General features: G+C 46.9%; 1 protein-coding gene across 6 annotated transcripts in view; it reads left to right on the plus strand.

Moving 5' to 3' along the window:
- The window catches only part of MACF1 (microtubule actin crosslinking factor 1), a 270,575-nt gene that overhangs the window by 193,653 nt on the left and 57,521 nt on the right, over positions 1 to 19,401 (plus strand). For all 6 annotated transcript variants that reach the window (XM_066638188.1, XM_066638183.1, XM_066638186.1 and 3 more), the window contains 4 exons: positions 9,786 to 9,947; positions 11,047 to 11,217; positions 12,217 to 12,383; positions 19,018 to 19,177. In XM_066638188.1, coding sequence (XP_066494285.1) covers positions 9,786 to 9,947; positions 11,047 to 11,217; positions 12,217 to 12,383; positions 19,018 to 19,177 — 660 coding nt within the window. The remainder of the gene's footprint in view (positions 1 to 9,785; positions 9,948 to 11,046; positions 11,218 to 12,216; positions 12,384 to 19,017; positions 19,178 to 19,401) is intronic.

Consider the following 19,401-nt stretch of genomic DNA (forward strand, 5'->3'; position numbering starts at 1 on the left):
GCCCGCCTTCTTCTGAAGAGCTCGAGTCTCCTTAAATAGGACTGAAAATGCATGAGTGCAGTTTTTCTCCCCTATAGTCACCCTGCAGGGAGATACCCTGCATTTTATCTTCACAACAGCCCAGTGAGGTTGGTGAGACCAATGATTTTCAATCTTTTTTGTCTCTTGGCACACTGACAAGGTAGTCAAGGCATACTATCTTTTGACAATTGGCAAGGCATACCATGCTGCTGGTGGGGGGCCCACATCTCCCAAAGACCCTACTAATAAATGACCTTCCCCTGAACACCCATGGCACACCTGCAGATCATTCACGGCACACCAGTGTGCCACGGCACAGTGGTTGAAAATGACAAACAGTGACTTGGCCCATCCAGCAAGTTTTTGTGGATAAGCAGGAATTTGAATCTAGGCCTCCTCCGTCCATCAAGTCCAGCACTTCAGGCACTGTTCCACACTGGATAGCACCATACCTCAGCTTGAAAAAAAACCCAGGGACTTGGAAATTGGGGAGGGGGGAATTATGCCTCTTGGAATGTGAGATGTTTTGTGCACTTGATACATTTGGTCATGGTTAAGGAGCCCTGGTGCTGCCTGATTGTGTATGCTCACTAGTGGCGTACCTAGGGGAGTTCCACAGGGTCGCGACCCCAGGTGACACACTGGGGGAGCGATGACCCCAAGCCATGCCATCCCTCCCACCAGTCGCACTCGCTGCCTCCCCATTTGGAGGCTTTCTGAGGACTGGAGAGGCTGCGCATGGCCCCTCAGAAAGCCTTCTAAGGACATAAAAACATCACTCTGGTTTTCAGCCAAAAACCAGAAGTAAAGTTTTTCGGCCCTCCAAAGGCCTCTCTGGATGGGAGGCAGTGGGCATGATGATGGGGGCGACAGCAGCCCAGCCGGTGGGGGGGGGCAATAATTTGTGGTCGTGGACCTGGGTAGTATCAGGACCAGGATTGCCACTGATGATGACTATTATTTTGCATCATATTATTTGTGGTTAAAAGTCACTCTGTCAAATGTGCTCCGCTGCAAGAGAATTTTAGCTATTTGAATCTGCACCTTCCGAACATGAGAAGAGCCCTGCTGGACCAGAACAAAGGCCCTCTTGTTCCCAGCATTCTGCTTTCCACAGAGGCTGTCCAGATGCTACCAGGAAGCATCACAAGCAGGGCATTGAACAGCTGTTTCCTCCCCCCCCCCCAACAGCAAAAGGTAGAGTGCCTCCAACCCTGGAGGATTCCATACAGCCACAGTGGCTAATAGTCATGGTTAGGTTTCTCTTCCATGAAAGTCCACTAAAAGTGTTACTGTTTCCTATGAGTAAGATAGAACTATAGCCTAAGTCTTATTGAACACAAACCTTTTAGCACCAGGACCCACTTTTTAAAGTGACACTCTATCCGGGCATACCTAGCAGTACGAGACTTTTTTTTAAAAAAGGTTTCACTTTACCTGCTTCTCACACCTCTGCTTTTGTCCTTTTTATTATGGCTGGCCATGCGTTGGCTTGGCCATGTTGTGAGAATGGATGATGGCCGGATCCCAAAGGATCTCCTCTATGGAGAACTCGTGCAAGGAAAGCGCCCTACAGGTAGACCACAGCTGCGATACAAGGACATCTGCAAGAGGGATCTGAAGGCCTTAGGAGTGCACCTCAACAGGTGGGAAACCCTGGCCTCTGAGCGGCCCGCTTGGAGGCAGGCTGTGCAGCATGGCCTTTCCCAGTTTGAAGAGACACTTGGCCAACAGTCTGAGGCAAAGAGGCAAAGAAGGAAGGCCCATAGCCAGGGAGACAGACCAGGGACACACTACACTTGCTCCCAGTGTGGAAGGGATTGTCACTCCCAAATCGGCCTTTTCAGCCACACTAGACGCTGTTCCAGAACCACCATCCAGAGCGCGATACCATAGTCTTCCGAGACTGAAGGTTGCCAACTCTCATTATGGCTGGGGTGGGGTGCATTTCTGGAGCGTTTGTTGAGGTCCACTTTCTTAGGATTGGGACCATTCCTGTGGCCTTGCATTCCCCTTCACTTGGCCTTTGATAAGAACCAAGACATGAACACCTACTCACAAGTAAATGTGCATGTGCTGCTCCATCTTGTCTCTCATAGGGCTCAGTACATTTTCCTTGTCAGCTATCAGCTTGTCAGTTTTGTGACCTACAGTTTGACTACAGTAACTACTGTGTAGAGAAAATGAAGAATATTCTTGGTGCCCTATCTTAGAAGGTTGCCAGGCCTCCAGGATTTACCTGAAATCTTTTGCAACCAGCATCAATTTTCAGGTGGCTGTTGGAAGCAATCTTAACAGGGCCTCCTTGGCTTAATGATGTTACATCTTGTTGGGGACAAAAATCTCCAGGAACAGCTTCTGGCCAAGTTGGCAACAGACATATCTTGGCACCATCAGTGTTGACCGTGTTGTTCCCAGGGCCAATCTCTGAGCTGCATGGAACTCTTTGGGATGATGAATCTTATCCGACCCCAGTATCCTTGCATGCTCCTTATGCTAGCAGAAGCTGACTGAGGAAGTAGGAGAGTTAAAGTGAAGAAATCTGAGAGGTGACCAAATGATCTTGTTTCAAGGGGACTTTCCATGAGAAGAGAGCAACAAGGAGAGAAAAAGAAAGCCTGCTGGAGAAAGAATAAGGTGTTGGTCCAATCAGTTAAGGTGGTAATTTTAGGAAAGTGAAAATCTTGTGGGGCTGAAATGAAATGTGAGCATGCAAAAATGAACCACAGCCAGGCCATAAAGTCTGGGGTTGGAATTACACTTCAGGTGCCTAAGTGACAGCATCAAACTTTCTGGTGCCTGTTAAACCACATACCTCCGTTTGTTGTCATCTCTTTTTATCTGAACCCTGCATGAAGAACTTTTGATGGTGACAGTGAGACGTTTGTGTTGAAGAAGGGCCCCAGCTCAGTGATAGAGCACCTGGTTTGCTTGCAGAAAGTCTTGGGTTCAACCTCCAGGTAAGGCTGGGTAAAGATCCCTGCCTGAAAGCCTGGAAAGTTAGAAACCCAGTAAGTGTAGACCAGACGTGTCCAAAGTGTTTGGCAGGAGGGCCACATCTTCTTTCTGACACTGTGTCGGGGGCCAGGGAAAAAAGAATTAATTTACATTTAAAATTTGAATAAATTTGCATAAGTTTACACAAATGAATATAATAAAGATGAACTTATATGAATGAATGAAGGTCTTGCAATAGCTCAAGGCTTATACAAGGCCTAGCACAAAGCAAGGCTGGCCTTTCCTTTGCTGGCACTACTGCATCACAGGCGTGAAAAAGCAAGCAGTGGAGGGAGCCGTCATCCCACAGCTCACACGAGTGGTCAAACAGTCACCCTCACACTGAGATCAGTTGCGTCGGGCCAGTGTGGGCTCAAACAAATCTCTGGAGGGCCAGAGACTCATTGGAGACTGGGGGCTCCCTGAGGGCCACGTTGAGAGGCCTCGAGGGCTGCAAGTGGCCCAAGGGCCGGGGTTTGGGCACCCCTGGTGTAGACCAACATTTCTCAACATTTATCCCCCATCCTACCACGTCACATTGTCCAATGTGACAAACACTAATAAGAGGCTCAGGGTGGGCAGGAAGGCTTTTTAGACCACGTGAAAAGCATGCTGTGGAGCTCTGCCCACCAAGCCAAGCCTGCTACCAGGGTTTGTCATGTCACATTGCTGGTCTCTCTGCTGGGCAGCAGATGTCCAGGGGTCCCACAAGTACCTCCAGAAACCACCCCAAGTACCACTGGTGGTACCTGTACCACTGGTTGAGAAACACTGATATAGACAATACAGTGGGCCCTTAGTATTCATGGGGGATCCGTTCCCTGCAGTACCAAATTCTGTGGATAATGAAGTCTGTGTGGGGCTCATGCAGGTAAACAGAAGTGCCTTCTGGTAGTGTCCGGGAAGTCCTCTGAGGCCTTCCAGCCACGGGTTTGGCATCTGCAGATACTCAAATCCTTGGATGTTGAGCCCATGGATGAGGGCCCATTGTATTGAACTAGATGGACCAAAAATGTGACTTCGTAGAAGGTGACTTTCTAAGTGGTGAAGGAGAGATTGGTAGAGCAAAGTTAACCTTGTCAACACTCTAGTGGCAAATGGAACCTGGGTTGGATGAATCCATCCTTTGCTCTTTTCCTGCATGGAAGACAGCAATGTTGTGAAGCAAACCTCCTTGCAGCACAATCCTAAGTATGTCTATTCAGATGAAAGTTGAGCTTAATGGAGCTTACTGTCAGGAATGTGTGTCAGGGATTGCAGCATTATAGCCCAGTCCTAATTCACTTTCCAGCACCGATGCAGCCATGCATGCAGTTTGAGGGCAGTCACAGAGACTCCTCATCGGAAGGAGATGTTTGTTCCCTTACTTCAGGGCTGCATTGCTGCTACATTGGCGCTGGAAAGTTGGTTAGGATTGTGCTGTTAATCTCCCACTGTCAGCTTGTCTTTGGGTCTCTGCTGTTTAGCAATCCAGGACTAAACAGGCCACTTTTTTTTTAAATCTCGCCGATTGCTGTTTATTATTAATTTAGCATTTTAACATTCCTTCCAGTGAGTCCATGGCAGAAATTTGAACTTGGGTCTCTGAGAAATGCATAATCCAGTGGTTTCCAAACTGTGAGCCTCAGCCCCCTGGGGAGCCACAGAAACCAGCCAGGGGAGCCGAGTAATCCTCGCAAAGACCCCGTTGTGCTATACAATTTATAGGATTGTAGCCCTAATGGGAAGCCACAGCCAATGGCCTAGTGCAGTGTTTCTCAAACTGTGGGTCGAGACCCACTGGGTGGGTCACGAACCAATTCCAGGTGGGTCCCCATTCATTTTTACATATTATTTTTAATGTATTCGACTTGATGCTACCATGATATGTGACTACATTTGGGGAAATGATAAAGACCTGTACTTTTAACAAGCTACTATGTATATTATTTTAACAATGATAGTCAAGTCTTATTTTAACAATGATAGTCAAGTCTTTTAACAATGATAGCCTATTGCTAAAAATTTTCCTGATTGATGATGTCACTTCCGGTCATGACATCACTTCTGGGGGATCCTGACATTCTCATTCTAAAAAGTGGGTCCTGGTGCTAAATGTGTGAGAACCACTGACCTAGGAGGTTCAGGGAGCCACCAGTCGAAAAAGTTTGGGAACCCCTGATATAAGCTTTTGGTCTGTCTACACTAGGCAGGGGATGGCAATGTACAGTGAGAATGAGACTGAGTCAGGTCTGAGAATGAGATTGAGACAGGTCAGTCTGGCAAGTGGCAGAGAGTCTGAGTCTAGGTCGGGCTTTGGCCAAAATGTCAGACTCAAGTGCCACGTTATGCAGAATGAGGTGGTAGAATTCTATACTGTTCCAATTCAGGCTGTAGATGGGGGTCATCAGATTTTTGAATCTGCCCCTGTGAAAAAAACTGTCCTCCATATAGTAGATAAACAAGTTTGGGAGAGGTTGGTGCTCCACCTTTCCTCCAGTGAATGGGGGATTCATAAATATGAACCCACTCTTGCAGTCTAGAGTGGAAAAGTACAGGCGTCTGCCCCCCTCACTCTTTGAATGATAATGTGTTGATTGGGCCTAAGTTGAGGGGAGGGCTGTTCAAGCCTCCTCCCTTACAGAGATAACATGTTCTTTAGGATCTTTCTCAAAGTCCCTGACCCAGATCCCTCCGTCAGTTGGGGTACATTGGATGGCTGCCAGGGCCTTTTCAGCAGTGGCGCCAAGGTGGATCTTTTTTAAGGAGACTTTGGGACCCCCTGAATGTCTCAGGAGAATTGTTTCTTCTCTGCCTTTGTTATTTTTCCCCCCCACTCCTATATTTATTTGATTTGATTTCTAATCCACTTTTCTCCCCCAAAGGGCACCCAAGGCGGCTAGCAGCAATCAATAAAAAATACATAAAATACAAAAAGCAATAAAATACAGATAAAAACTATAAAATATACAATAAATGCAGGCAGATAAAAGCAGAGCAGCCAGCAGTAAAAAGTGTCAATAAAAACATTAAATAAACTTCGTTATCTATACTATATGCTTCATTATCTTCCTGGGATTTTTGTTTTTCTGTCTCTAGTTTATTATTGTAAATGCTTTCTTTACATTATTTTTCCAGTTTGCATTTTTCAGATGTTAACAAATTGTTAGCCACCATATAGACCTGCTAAGCCAATAGGCAATATATGAATGCTTTATGAAATAACATAAATAGGAGTTCATTGAAAATTCGGCTAGTGCTTATCATATTAATAAAACAGGAGCAGCTGGGGCAGGGAGGTGAGCTAGTCAGTCATGGTTTCCTTCCAGCAACACAGAATTCATAAAAAAAAGTGCTGTGGCACATGTGCGTGGCCACCATGGAGAGCCTTACAGTGCCATCATCTGCTGAGTGGCATGTGTGAATGAAACACCGAAGACACTTTCCCATCACTTTGCGATGCAGCCCTTTTCAATGGGATCAGTTCACACGTGGCTGTGATTCATCAAGTCGAGAACCATAAGCAACGCACAAGCATGTCTGCACTGGCCCTTCTTGGACCAGGAGCCTGTTTCATCAGGTGCAGTAAGCAACCTTATCGTGTTTCAGAGATACTTCTTAGGTGACTGGTTTTTCCCAAGGCCTGACTAACACAGTGAGAAATTTGCATTTAGTGTGTGTCATGTATCTTCTGCCTGTATGCAGGTTTCCTGCAGATGCCACCATGGAAGCATATTCTGTGTAGCCATTTGGTAACACAGGAAGCATTCTAGCTCAGGGATTCCCATAATGTGCATTGTGACTCCTTAGGGCAGGGTCTCCAAACACCGGCCCAGGGGCCAGATGCGGCCTGCGGCGAGCCTCTGTCTGGCCTGCAGCCAGCCTCTGAGAGCCTCTGGCCCAGTTGACAAAACACAACCAGACTTGTGCTTCTGGGGTGGGGGAATGGGGGTCCATTTGAGTTTGTGCTTTATTTCTTGGGCTGTGTTTGTTCTTGGAGAAGTCCTGGACATTTGAGCCCATTCATTTATTCATTCATCTAAGTTCCATCTCTAATGTGTTTATTTAAATTTTATATTTAATTTTTTTTCCGGCCCTCGACACCGTTCCAGATATTTGATGCGGCCCTTTGGCCAAAAAGTTTAGAGACCCCTGCCTTAGGGCATAATGGCACATTCAAAGGAGCGCTGTGGGATGTCCCTGGTGGGCTTCCTCCCTGTTCTCCCAGGCCCCACCATCTTGGATCTTGTGAAATCTTGCAAGATTTGGGTGCCACCATCTTGGATCTTGCAGTATTTCATGAGATTCCAAATGGTGGCACCTGGCTGAGCCAAGAAGGCTTGCAGGGGCACAGTGATCCTGGTCAGTTTGGGGACCACAGTTCTAGCTGTTTGGTTCTCCCTCATCCTGGTGTCATAACTTCTTCATATCCTCTTCATCTGCAGTGTTGGATGTTTGGTGTTCCATTGGTGTTCATGTGGTGCAATACTTGCTTGTGTCATTAGTTAGAGTGGTGTGCTTTTACCCTCTCCCAGAGTAGGGCAACCATTTTTCATGATGCTGTTGTGAAAGGGGAAAGGCTCTTTGCCATCATCTTGCTTCATCATCAGAGCAATCATCATCAGAGCAATGGCAGAGGATCCAAAGCTTTCTGTTACAAACTGTCCTCACCTCTATGGGAGCAGGATTTTATCTCCCTCTCTGTCTTCTTCCCAAGGAGAAGGCTCCCTCCCTTCATTTCCAAACCCTTGCAAGATTTTTTTTTTTAACTTTTGCCCACAAGGTTTCCAGACAGACTGAGCCAAATCTGTGGGAAGATCTTGGAGAAGCAGCAAATTCATTAATCTCTCCTTGGCTTTTTGAGTTTGAAGATAATGCATTGTCTTGTTCCACCCTTTTCTAATTTTCAGCATGCTAATTATAATAATAATCTTGTGCAAGTAGAGTGGGCAGGCAGTATATGACAGCACCTTTAGAGCTGGATCGGGCATGCTTTGGAAAATTTTACTCTCCAGAGGTTTTTGGGGAGAAGGCGGGGGCAAGGGAAAGAGACTTGGAGTTAATATACCTCATCAGAACATGGTGTGATGGACTGGTGTGTGTGGCTCATCCAACTTTTCTAGGTGGGGCATGACTTTACTGGTTGTAAGTTTCTTCATCCTCTGCCCTAGCATAGTTGCCGCAAGAGGGATTCGCTCACCCTAGTGTCCATCTTGGCCAAAGGGAAAGAGGGGTAGAAACAAAAGGTGTTCCCGGCCCAGTAACTGGGGTCCCTCAACAAGGCCTTACAGTTCAACAGTGGGGAATGGGTTACTCCACCCCTATTCTTCTTCCTCTTCCACCTGTCTTCCTCCCTCAGCTTGCCCCAACCCCAGGAATGCAGACACAGAGCAGGCCTCAGGTAGCTTGTCCAGAGACCTCTCATCACCAGCCCCGAGTGCCTTATGAAGCCCTGGGCCCTCTTCTTCCCGGGCTGTTTCTCCTTCATCAGTTCTACCTGGTCCAACCTTGGGGTTAAAGGGCCAGCAATGACCCAGAGTAGGGAAGCCGTCACCATGCCAGGATCTGTCAACCCTGTGCCTTGATCATCTAGAGGAGGACTGGAGGTACAGAGCTGCATTGGCTATACAGTGCTGGCGATGGTTCCCCCACTAGAATCCCACTAGACAGCTGGAGTCCCTGAGACAGTGGGGCAGTCTGGAAGTGGAAACTGGTGTTTTGGTCTTTCTCCCTTCTATCCCTTGTATCTCAGTGCAGCATGTTGGCTTTGATTAGGTCCTTGAGTTGCTTCCCATCACCAAATGTCATGATTCTTAGACCTCTTTTCCCTTGTTGAAGGATGGGTAGACTGTATTTCCTTTTTCCTCATTTATTCCTTTTCTCCGAAAAGTAAAATCCAATTTCAAGTTGTTCTCTTTGAACACCTTAAATCTGCAGCTCAGGATACAGAGAATACCTGACACTCAACTGTAATCAGACTAGTCTCCTCCTATTAATCTGTGTTTTCAAGCATCATGCATGGGTTTGTATGGTGCAGTGGGAAGAGTGTTGAGTTTGTGTACCGGAGACCCTGTTCAAGTATAGTTGGAGGCAGAAGATAGGCGTCCACCACTTAACAACCTTCCACTTAATGATGGACCATATAGTCAAAGCACAACAGTCAGTGTGAGGCAATCAGGTCTCCCATAGCCTGCAGCAGAGTGACTGTTTACATTAAGAGGCTCTTAATGCAAAGAAAAGACAATTGGTCTTCAAAAGCCTGTGCAGCCAGCCAGTGAGTGTCTGGCAGGGAGCATCTGTTTACACAACAAAGGCTCTAGATTGCACTGAATGTTCGCTTAACAACCTAATTGCATAGCAACGGGGATCAGAGAACTTATCCCCATTGTTAAGTGATGCGCACCAGATGCTGGCAATCTGCGGGGATTCCCCTCAGGGGCTAAAACCCTATTTTCAGTGCAGTGTAATGGGTGCAGAGTGCTAGATTTCAACAAGAAATTCCTGAGTTCACATCACTGGGTTTGGGTCTGTCTATCTCTCAGCCTAAGCCATCTTGCAGGATTGTTCTGAGGATAACAACCAGGTCTGCAGACCTGAATTTATTAATTTTAATTTGTAAACCACTTTGTGAACTACTACTGTTGTGAAAAGTGGTATACAGTATAAATATTCTTAATGATAATTCCTTTAGGATAAAACCACAACAAATTAGACATGTAGACTGTGATATAAGGAAACGGATCTCTAGCTATCAGTTCACAGGCTTTTCTGTTTCTGTCTGTACTTAGACATTCCAGAAGGAGCAGGTGGATCCTCTTCAGATGAAACTGCAGCAAGTCAATGGGCTCGGTCAGGGACTCATTCAGAGCGCAGGAAAGAACTGCGATGTTCAGGGCTTGGAACATGACATGGAAGACATCAATGCCCGCTGGAACACCCTCAACAAAAAGGTGAGCTGCAACAGGAGGCTACCAACATTTGCTAGTATTGGTCAACGTGTCAAGCCGTGGAAGGGGAGAGATAAGAGGGAAAAATTATGTATCTCAAGGAAGGCATCAGGATGCAATATCTCTCTGTTCCAGCCATTTTCAATCACTGTGCCATGGCACACTGGTGTGCCGCAAGTGATCCACAGGTGTGCCACAGGAATTTGGGGGAAGCTCATTTATTAGTAGGGCCAATGGGAGATGTGAATCCTCCCCCACCCCCCACCGGCAGCATGGTGTGCCTTGTCAATTGTCAAAAACCTGATGGTGTGCCTTGACCATTTTAGTGCCTTGTCAGTGTGCCCTGAGATGGAAAAGGTAGAAAATCACTGCTATGTTCCATGCATAGAGATGCATTACATCCCTCTCAGTGAAGGTTGGGGCACCCTGTGCTAAGCTTGGAGGACAGATTTGACCCTGTGACACACCTCAAACGCAGTACTTTACTGCTTTCCATAGGAGCATTCTGTTCTGCAGGAACGAGTTAAAGTTGTAGCCCTTGGTCACCACTGAGATTGGGGCGAAACCTGTTCCTTGCTGATAATGATCCAGCCATTTTGAACCAAGCTTGCTTTTATTTGCATACCCCTGCCTTTCATTTGCATGACCCCATCTTGAATTCTCTTTTTTGGTCACACTTGAATGCGTTGAAGTGATGGGCACCAGCTTTTAATATGTAAAGTGTGCCTGAGGCACTTGAGACTTTACAGAGTAACATAAGCAAAAGAAAAAGGCATCCCTGTCCCAAATAGCTTACAATATAAGCTATTGTTGATGGGAGCAGGGAGACAACAAGGGGAGGGAAGAGAATGGCAAGAGTAACGTGCAGCTAGAAGGATGGGTCATGACAACAAGGGGATGAAGGCATGCAGGTGCAGTCTGGGTTAACATCCCAACAACTAGAAGCAGAGCAGGCCAGCGCTGAACCCTAATTGATGGCCTACCTCACAGGACGGCTGTGAGGACAAAGCAAAGCAGGTTTTGCCGTGAACTGGTCTGTGCAAGCAGCTGACCTACTAGTACAGCTCTGGTGATGACTTGTGTGTGTCTTGGCAAAATGCAGGTGGCCCAAAGGATTGCACAACTTCAGGAAGCCCTGTTGCATTGTGGGAAATTCCAGGATGCCCTTGAACCTTTGCTCAGCTGGCTGGCAGACACTGAGGAGCTCATCTCCAATCAGAAACCACCTTCCGCCGAGTATAAAGTAGTGAAGGCTCAGATACAGGAGCAGAAGGTAAGCAAAGCTGCTGCAAGGCGAGAAAAGTAGCTCTTGAGGAGGCACAGCTAGTTGCTGGGGAAGGGAGGGTTTGTTCCAGCTGAACTGCTGTGGCAACATAAGGCAATCTCCAGTTGGAAGGGAGGCTTATTCTTCTCTTTTTTCATATTGTCTTATTCTTCTCTCCTTCAACGACACAGCAGAGGTTTTAGTGGGATCCGGGGAGAAAGGAAAAGGGGTGAGAATCAGCAGAATTTGCCAAATGGAGAGGAACAAGAGGTGAAATCGAGGGCCGTATGCCTCACATGGCTTGCGTTGTGCATCACAAGGGATGACTTAAAGCAGTGGCTCTGATTTCATGGGGCATAGAAGGCTGAGTTTCAAGCATTGGGGACTAGAACCTTGAATGGGGTGGTGGTGGTGAGTGAAAGGGGAGCTGGTGTATAGATGTCAGGAGTGACAGGACTTGGTTATGGTGCTGGGAGGGAAGCAAGCATGAACTGAGCACAGGGGAGAATTCATTCATCCGCCTATGAGGAAGGTCAGTCTTTTGAAGCAGGAGAATTCCTTGCCTACTTAATTAACCCATTTCTCACAGTCCCACAGGTGTATATATGTGGTCCATGTTGCATATATGCAATGTTGGGCGGAAATGGCTCAAGGTGGATGCCTCAAATGGAAATTGACTACTGTTGGGGGGCAGGGCGGGCACACCTGCCTTCACTGCTTCCTTCCTGGATTCAAAAAGGATGAGGGGAGTGAAACAGGAAGAGTCTCAGGAGGCTGTAGCCCACCACTCCACTCCAGGCTTCCTCTTCCACTCTATTCCTCTCCTCCTTTTTGAATTCAGGAATGAGAAGGGGCAATAGCAGAGGCACCTACTGATGCCCCATATTGGCACTGATGCCCCTTGGGCACTGGGAGGTCTCGGGCTAGTCCTGCCTCACCTTAAATAGATAATCTTTTTTTGCTGCGGTTGATTGTATATTTGCCTCTTTCTAATCCTTCACTCCAAAGCTACTTCAGAGACTCTTGGATGATCGGAAAGCAACTGTTGAGATTATTCAAGCAGAGGGTGGAAGAATAGCGGAGTCCGCGGAACCAGCAGACAGGGAAAAGATAGTCAGCCAGCTGGACAGCCTCGGAAGTCGCTGGGCTGGCCTCCTTAGCAGGGCCACGGCCAGGTAAGTGACGAGACCTATTGGCTCCAAGCTTGCGTGTTGTCATTTTGGGACGGAGCGGAGAGGAAACCAACTTTGGCACAGCGCTCTCCCCCAAAAAAAGCATCCTTGATTGCATTTTGCTCTGTTATTCCATCACTTCATGAATGGTAGGAGTACTTTCTAGGAAATAAAGTGCCTTTGCATTGCATGTTAAAAATTTGTGGAACAGCTTTGTGGCATCTTGCTTATTAATTTTAATAGTTTATGTCTTAACCTTTTCTTATTAAAAACAGGGGCAAGGAGGCTCCCAGTATAAAATAATACTATGGCAACAATATACAAGTAGCAGGCTAAATGCAGATAAAAGTTTTACGGAAAAGATTGTAAAGCCAAAAAAGAAAAGAAAAGAAAATCTTCTGATGGTGTTTGAAAATGTTAAAGGAGGGAACCTGACTTATCTTCCTGAACAGGAGAGTTCCCCAGGTGGGATGTTGCCACCAGAAGACCCTGCAAGGTTTCTGAAACCGCCAAGCATATTTCACAACAGTGGACCAGAAAGTAGGGCTTCTACAGTCAATCTAAGGGCTCCAGCAGGCTTATACTGGAGCAGGTGGTTCCTAAGGTGCCCTTGCCCCAAACTGCTCAGGGCTTTAAAGGGCAGCGCCACCCCTTTTGATTTGAGCCTGGAAGTTAATGGACAGCCAGTACAGTTGGTGTAATGTAGGCTGCTCATCTGGTTCCAACCAATATCCCAGCTACCACATTCTGCACTAATTGCAGCTTCCAAACTGTCTTTAGTGGCGCTCCCACAAGGAGCATATTGAAGTAATCAAGCCTGGATGTAAGAGGAAGATGAAGCCAAGGCTGCCACGTCCAGATAGGATTGGAGCTGGTACATGTCCAGATAGGATTGGAGCTGGTACAGGCTCCTGGCAACTATTGCCCTTGCGTCCAGGAACAGTTTGGATCCAGGAGCACGCCCAAACTGCAGTCTTGATCTTTGAGGGGGTGTACCCATCCAAGACAAGTCAGGCATCTCTAGCTAGTCTAGGAAAATTCCCAACCAACAAGGCTGACTTATGCAGATTGTGACATTATCCTCATGTAGGACCAAATCTGCCTCTTAAAATCAGAAGGACTTCCACTGCCTCGGGTTCAGAAAACAGAATGAGAGGTGGTCTTTCTAGCTCAGTTGTAGCTGCTCTGTTTGGCAGTGGCTCTCCAGGGTTTCAGACAAGAGTCTTTCCCAGTCCTATTTGGAGATACTTGTAGAGATTGAACCTAGGATCTTCAGCATGCACAGTCACCACTGCTCTCTGGTTCCATCACTCTCTGTGCAAGTGTTGCAGGACAGCTTCTCACACTCATAATGGTCTCTTGATCCTGTGAGTTGTTGGCAGGGCCAGCCCCATCCACAGGGCCAACTGATGTGGTTACCTAAGGTGGCAGACTGGTGGTGGGTGCCCATTTCCGTCTACCTACAAAGCCTCCACTGCCCATCCTTTTCCTTCCACTCCTTGGATTGGAAAAGGAAGAGGGGGACGGAGAGGAAGAAGAGATGTAGAGGGGAGGAGAACGCTGAGTTGGAAAATTGGAAGGAGCAGAAGCTGGGGACATCATCCTGTACTGCTAATCAAGGGCCCCTGCTGCATTCTGCCTTTGCTTTCCTACCCAGTTGAGGGGGTGATAACTACTTGGATGGTCCTGGGCTCTTTTCCTAGGTTGAGTGTAATCACCAGGTTGGTGAGCACTGCTGTAGGTGTGAAACTTTTCCTTTGCTTTTCAAAAGTTGTTTTCTCCCAAACTTGGGGGTCCTTGGAAGTGGCTGTGGTCACTCCAAATATGCTGTTCCAGCTGAATGTGGAGCTGGAAGGTTTCATCTGCATTTTGGAGGCATAAAAACTCCCATTTATGCCCCCATGGGAGGCATAAAGATTCCCATTTAGAATCTCCAAACACATAGGGAGAGTCAGCATGGCTTCTGTAAGGGTAAGTCTTGCCTCCCGAACCTTATGGAATTCTTTGAAAAGGTCAACAGGCATGTGGATGCAGGAGAACTCGTGGACATTATATATCTGGACTTTCAGAAGGCGTTCGACACGGTCCCTCACCAAAGGCTACTGAAAATACTCCACAGTCAGGGAATTAGAGGACAGGTCCTCTCGTGGATTGAGAACTGGTTCAAGACCAGGAAACAGAGAGTGGGTGTCAATGGGCAATTTTCACAATGGAGAGAAGTGAAAAGCGGTGTGCCCCAAGGATCTGTCCTGGGACCGGTGCTTTTCAACCTCTTCATAAATGACCTGGAGACAGGGGTGAGCAGTGAGGTGGCTAAGTTTGCAGACGACACCAAACTTTTCTGAGTGGTGAAGACCAGAAGTGATTGTGAGGAGCTCCAGAAGGATCTCTCCAAACTGGCAGAATGGGCAGCAAAATGGCAGATGCACTTCAATGTCAGTAAGTGTAAGGTCATGCACATTGGGGCAAAAAATCAAAACTTTACATATAGGCTAATGGGTTCTGAGCTGTCTGTGACAGATCAGGAGAGAGATCTTGGGGTGGTGGTGGACAAGTCAATGAAAGTGTCAACCCAATGTGCGGCGGCAGTAAAGATGGCCAATTCTATGCTTGGGATCATTAGGAAGGGTATTGAGAACAAAACTGCTAATATTATAATGCTGTTGTACAAATCGATGGTAAGGCTACACCTGGAGTATTGTGTCCAGTTCTGGTCGCCACATCTCAAAAAGGATATAGCGGAAATGGAAAAGGTGCAAAAGAGAGCGACTAAGATGATTACTGGCCTGGGGCACCTTCCTTATGAGGAAAGGCTACGGCGTTTGGTCCTCTTCAGCCTAGAAAAGAGGCGCGCGAGGGGGGACATGATTGAGACATACAAAATTATGCAGGGGATGGACAGAGTGGATAGGGAGATGCTCTTTACACTCTCACATAACACCAGAACCAGGGGACATCCACTAAAATTGAGTGTTGGGAGGGTTAGGACAGACAAAAAAGAAAATATTTCTTTACTCAGCGTGTGGTTGGTCTGTGGAACTCCTTGCCACAGGATGTGGTGATGGCATCTGGCCTGGACGCCTTTAAAAGGGGATTGGACAAGTTTCTGGAGGAAAAATCCATTATGGGTTACAAGCTGTGATGTGTATGTGCAACCTCCTGTTTTTAGAAATGGGCTATGTCAGAATGCCAGATGCAAGGGAGGGCACCAGGATGAGGTCTCTTGTTATCAGGTGTGCTCCCTGGGGCATTTGCTGGTCCACTGTGAGATACAGGAAGCTGGACTAGATGGGCCTATGGCCTGATCCAGTGGGGCTGTTCTTATGTTCTTCTATTTAAGGAGTAACCAGATTCCCATTCACATTTGGAGCCTTAGGCTTCATGGATTAATTAAAGGGGGGGGGGTAATTACGTGACCTTTGAATCTAGAGTGTGGGCTTCTTGGCCCTGTGGGATCTATGGCCTCTTGCCATCAGTCCTGCAACTAGATACATTACTGGTCTGCCACTTTGCAGTCCAGGTGGGCACCAAATGCACATGTTTAGATGTGTGTCTGCTACACACCTTGAACAAAAGGTAAGAAACAGAAATGCAAAATTGACTGTACGACACCCAGTGCAGTGCAGGGGCTTTTTCTCCATGGTGTAGATCTGTGTGTCTGTCCCACACTTCCCCCCACTCCAGAGCTGCCGCCTGTCATTACTTAATGGTTGGACTGCTTCTGGTTTTACTTAGGGGGTAGAGTGACACAGTTCCTTCAGGTGCAACTTATATTTAAATATGATAGCCACAGCACATACATGTGCTTGGTGCATGTGACTGTGTACATGCAGTTTTGCTACACAAAAATGATTATCTCATGTGCAGCAGTCTAAAACGCATTCTGACAGGTCAGGGCTCCAGGTTCCCTCCCTTCCCCCTCTGGAGTGTCCATGTTTTCAGGGGATGGTATCTGCCAGACAGTTTCTGCCAAGTTCTTGAGGTTGATGGATCTGCAGAATCCAGGGAAAGGTTCACACAACTTGAAACTAAAAGGCATTTCAGTTTCATTTCTCTGACTCTGCAGAGAACCCAGTGCAGTGTCCGTGGAAAGGGCCTCACTCAGTGGTGTCTTTCTCCCCCCCCCCCCCCCGCTCACCTTTCTCAGTTTTCCTACCAGGATTTCTCCCATGTTGAGAACGAAGAGGGGCGTCTCTCCCCGCATGGTCTTGCTGCGTCTGAGCAAAAGTCTGTGTGGGGCTTTTCAGAGCATCTGAGCATTGCAAGCCAAAGGGCAGACATATTGATCCTCTTGTGAGTCTGGATGGCAAAGAAATTGCGCAGTCAGCACAGCTGATGTAGACTACGCAGCAGAAGGTTGCATAAACTGGGCCCGTTGTGCTACCTCCTCTTTCAGTTACTGCATCCTGTAATTCTAGGCAAGGAGGAGAACACCCAGCCAAAGTGTCCATTCAAAGAGCTCTGTGGCAAAAATCAAACCAAACAAAACCTTCAAAGAAGGGGATTTGCAGATTGCTTTGACTGGGGTTAGAGCTTATCAGGGTGATATTCTCTTCATAATGTCGGTGCTCTGCTCTGAACCCTCTGGAGCAATATCGGAGAGGAGCTCTGAGCCATGTGCAGAGTGCAAAAAACTCTGCACTTTATACCACACGACTTAAATCAGAGCCCCATGCAGCTTCTGTCAGGGTGCTCTGGAGCTTGGCAGTGATGTGATTGCTGAGCGCAGTGGAGCTGCCCTCCAGCAGCCCCTGTAGTTTTGCACACTCCCTGTAAACATTCCAGGGAACTTTGCCCATGACTGCCAAGTTCACTCAAGACCCTTTGGTGAGGACCTTTGTTAAAAAGCTTTTTTGAAAGTCCAAGTACGCAGTGTCTACCAGATCACCCCTAGCCACAGGCTCGTTAGCATTCTCAAAGAATTCCAAAAAGTTGGGGAGGCAGAACTTCCCATTGCAGAAGCCGTGCTGATTCTTCCATCCACCACGAAGCTGATGGTTCTATATGCTTAATAGTTTTTATCTTCAATAATTTCCACCAGTTTACCCAGGCGAGGTGTTAGGCTTGCAGACTTGTAATCTCCTGGATTCCCCCGGATCCCTTTTCAGAAATTGGAATTACTTTGCCTACTTTTACATCTGCTAATAAAGGAAACTAGTTTTAGTGCCTTTGCTAATTCTTGTTAAAAGACCTGCAGGTTTCACATTTGAGTTAGTTTATTGAGTTTATGCCATCTGATCTGGTAGCTTGTTAAATTTAATTTGTCAATTAGCATTAGGACATCATCTCTTGTCACCTCTGTTTAGCTCAGTTCTTCACACTCCTACCCTTCAGAAATAATTCAGTCATGGGTATCTGTTCAACATCTTCTGTAGTGTAAAAAAAAAATATTCAGTCAGCTTCTCTTGCAGTCAGTGATCCATTCACAGAATTATAGAATGTTAGGGTTGGAGGTCATGTAGTCCTAGTGTAGGCAACTATAGCATGCTTGATGAAGTAGCTATCTGGCCTCTCTTAGAAAACCTCCTTTTGTCGCCTTCACTGGCTAGCTTCCTGCTTCGTGAAACAGAAATTTTTATCAGTCTTTATATTTTTAGCAATATGCTCCTTGAGTTAAAACTCTTAGTGTTCAATCCTTGGCATCTCCAATTAAAGGACCTCCAGTAACAGGGTTGGGAAAGACCAAATTGTCTGAAAACCAGAAGAAGTACAAGGTGTCAGAGTCAACAACCTAAGGGTAGACCTAAAGTCAAAACTCAGGTAACCAGAACTCCATTTGCCAGTAGTAGCGTGGTGTCAAACCTCTGGTGAACAGGATACCCTGCATCACGCAAATCCCCTCTCCGGTGGTCTCATTCTTTGCCATTTTTGAGAAGGAGCTGTAGGAGCCCTCTTTCAGCAGCTAAATAGGTTCCTGCTGTTTCTTACTGTCTCCATATCCTACATGTATGAGAGAAATTTTCACCTCTTCCCTAAGCCTTTTGCCCTTGCCAGAAGACTCAGGGAAGGGGGTTGGTGGCAACCACAATTAATTGCTGACTTAGGCCCCAATCCTATCCAACTTTCCATCGCTGATGCAGCCATGCCAATGGGGTGTGTGCTGCATCCTATGGTGGGGAAGCAATCATGGAGGCCTCCTCAAGGCAAGGGAACATTTGTTCCCTTACCTGAGGACTGCATTGTGGCTGTACCGGTGCTGGAAAGTTGGGTAGGATTTGGCCCTTAACAAGTCATGTCAATATTTATGGGGCCCTGACCAAACTTCAGAAGCATTTTAAAGTAACAGCTTGGCCCCCAAATTGGATCAGGGTCACATTGTTGAGGCGGGTGTTAAGCTTTTACTCTGAAGCAATTTTCTGATGAAGTTCTCTCCTTATCTGTGCTTAGCATAAAACAAATGATACTGGAGTCATTTGTTCCTTGGTGTGGTACTGATTCATATGGTAGGTCTTATCAGTGTGATCTTAAATCAAGGGAATTGCATTTGGTGAGCCTGGAGGGCTCTAAAACAGCTGTCTAAAGGAGCAGAATATCTGGAGTTAAAAGCAGCTTTTGGTTATTTAAGTGCTTACCTTTCACAGAGATGCAAAGTGTTCCCCCCTCCCTTCTGAACTGACTTTTTGTCCTCATGCTGCAGGCAGAACCAGCTAGAAGAGATCCTGGTTTTGGCCAAGCAGTTCCACGAGACATTGGAACCCATCTCCGAATGGCTGACGGTGACGGAAAAGAAACTGGTCAACTCTGAGCCCATTGGGACTCAGACCACCAAAATCCAGCAGCAAATCACACGGCACAAGGTTGGGGGACAACTGGAAAAAGGGAGAGGGGAGAGTGAGATGGGAAGCACTGTACAGTAGGTACTTTGGCCGGTATGTCTGCAGCTGTGGAGTACCTGGGTGAGATTGTATGTGCGAGTGAGGGAAAAGCATGCATGTGGTGATAGGAGTGGACCAGGTCAGTTAGAGCCCCATAGTTTGTGTCCAGTCTAATGCTAAGCCTCAGGACCGAACGTGATTGATCA

The sequence above is a fragment of the Tiliqua scincoides genome, chromosome 10 (genome assembly GCF_035046505.1).
Source record: "Tiliqua scincoides isolate rTilSci1 chromosome 10, rTilSci1.hap2, whole genome shotgun sequence".
Lineage (NCBI taxonomy): Eukaryota > Metazoa > Chordata > Lepidosauria > Squamata > Scincidae > Tiliqua > Tiliqua scincoides.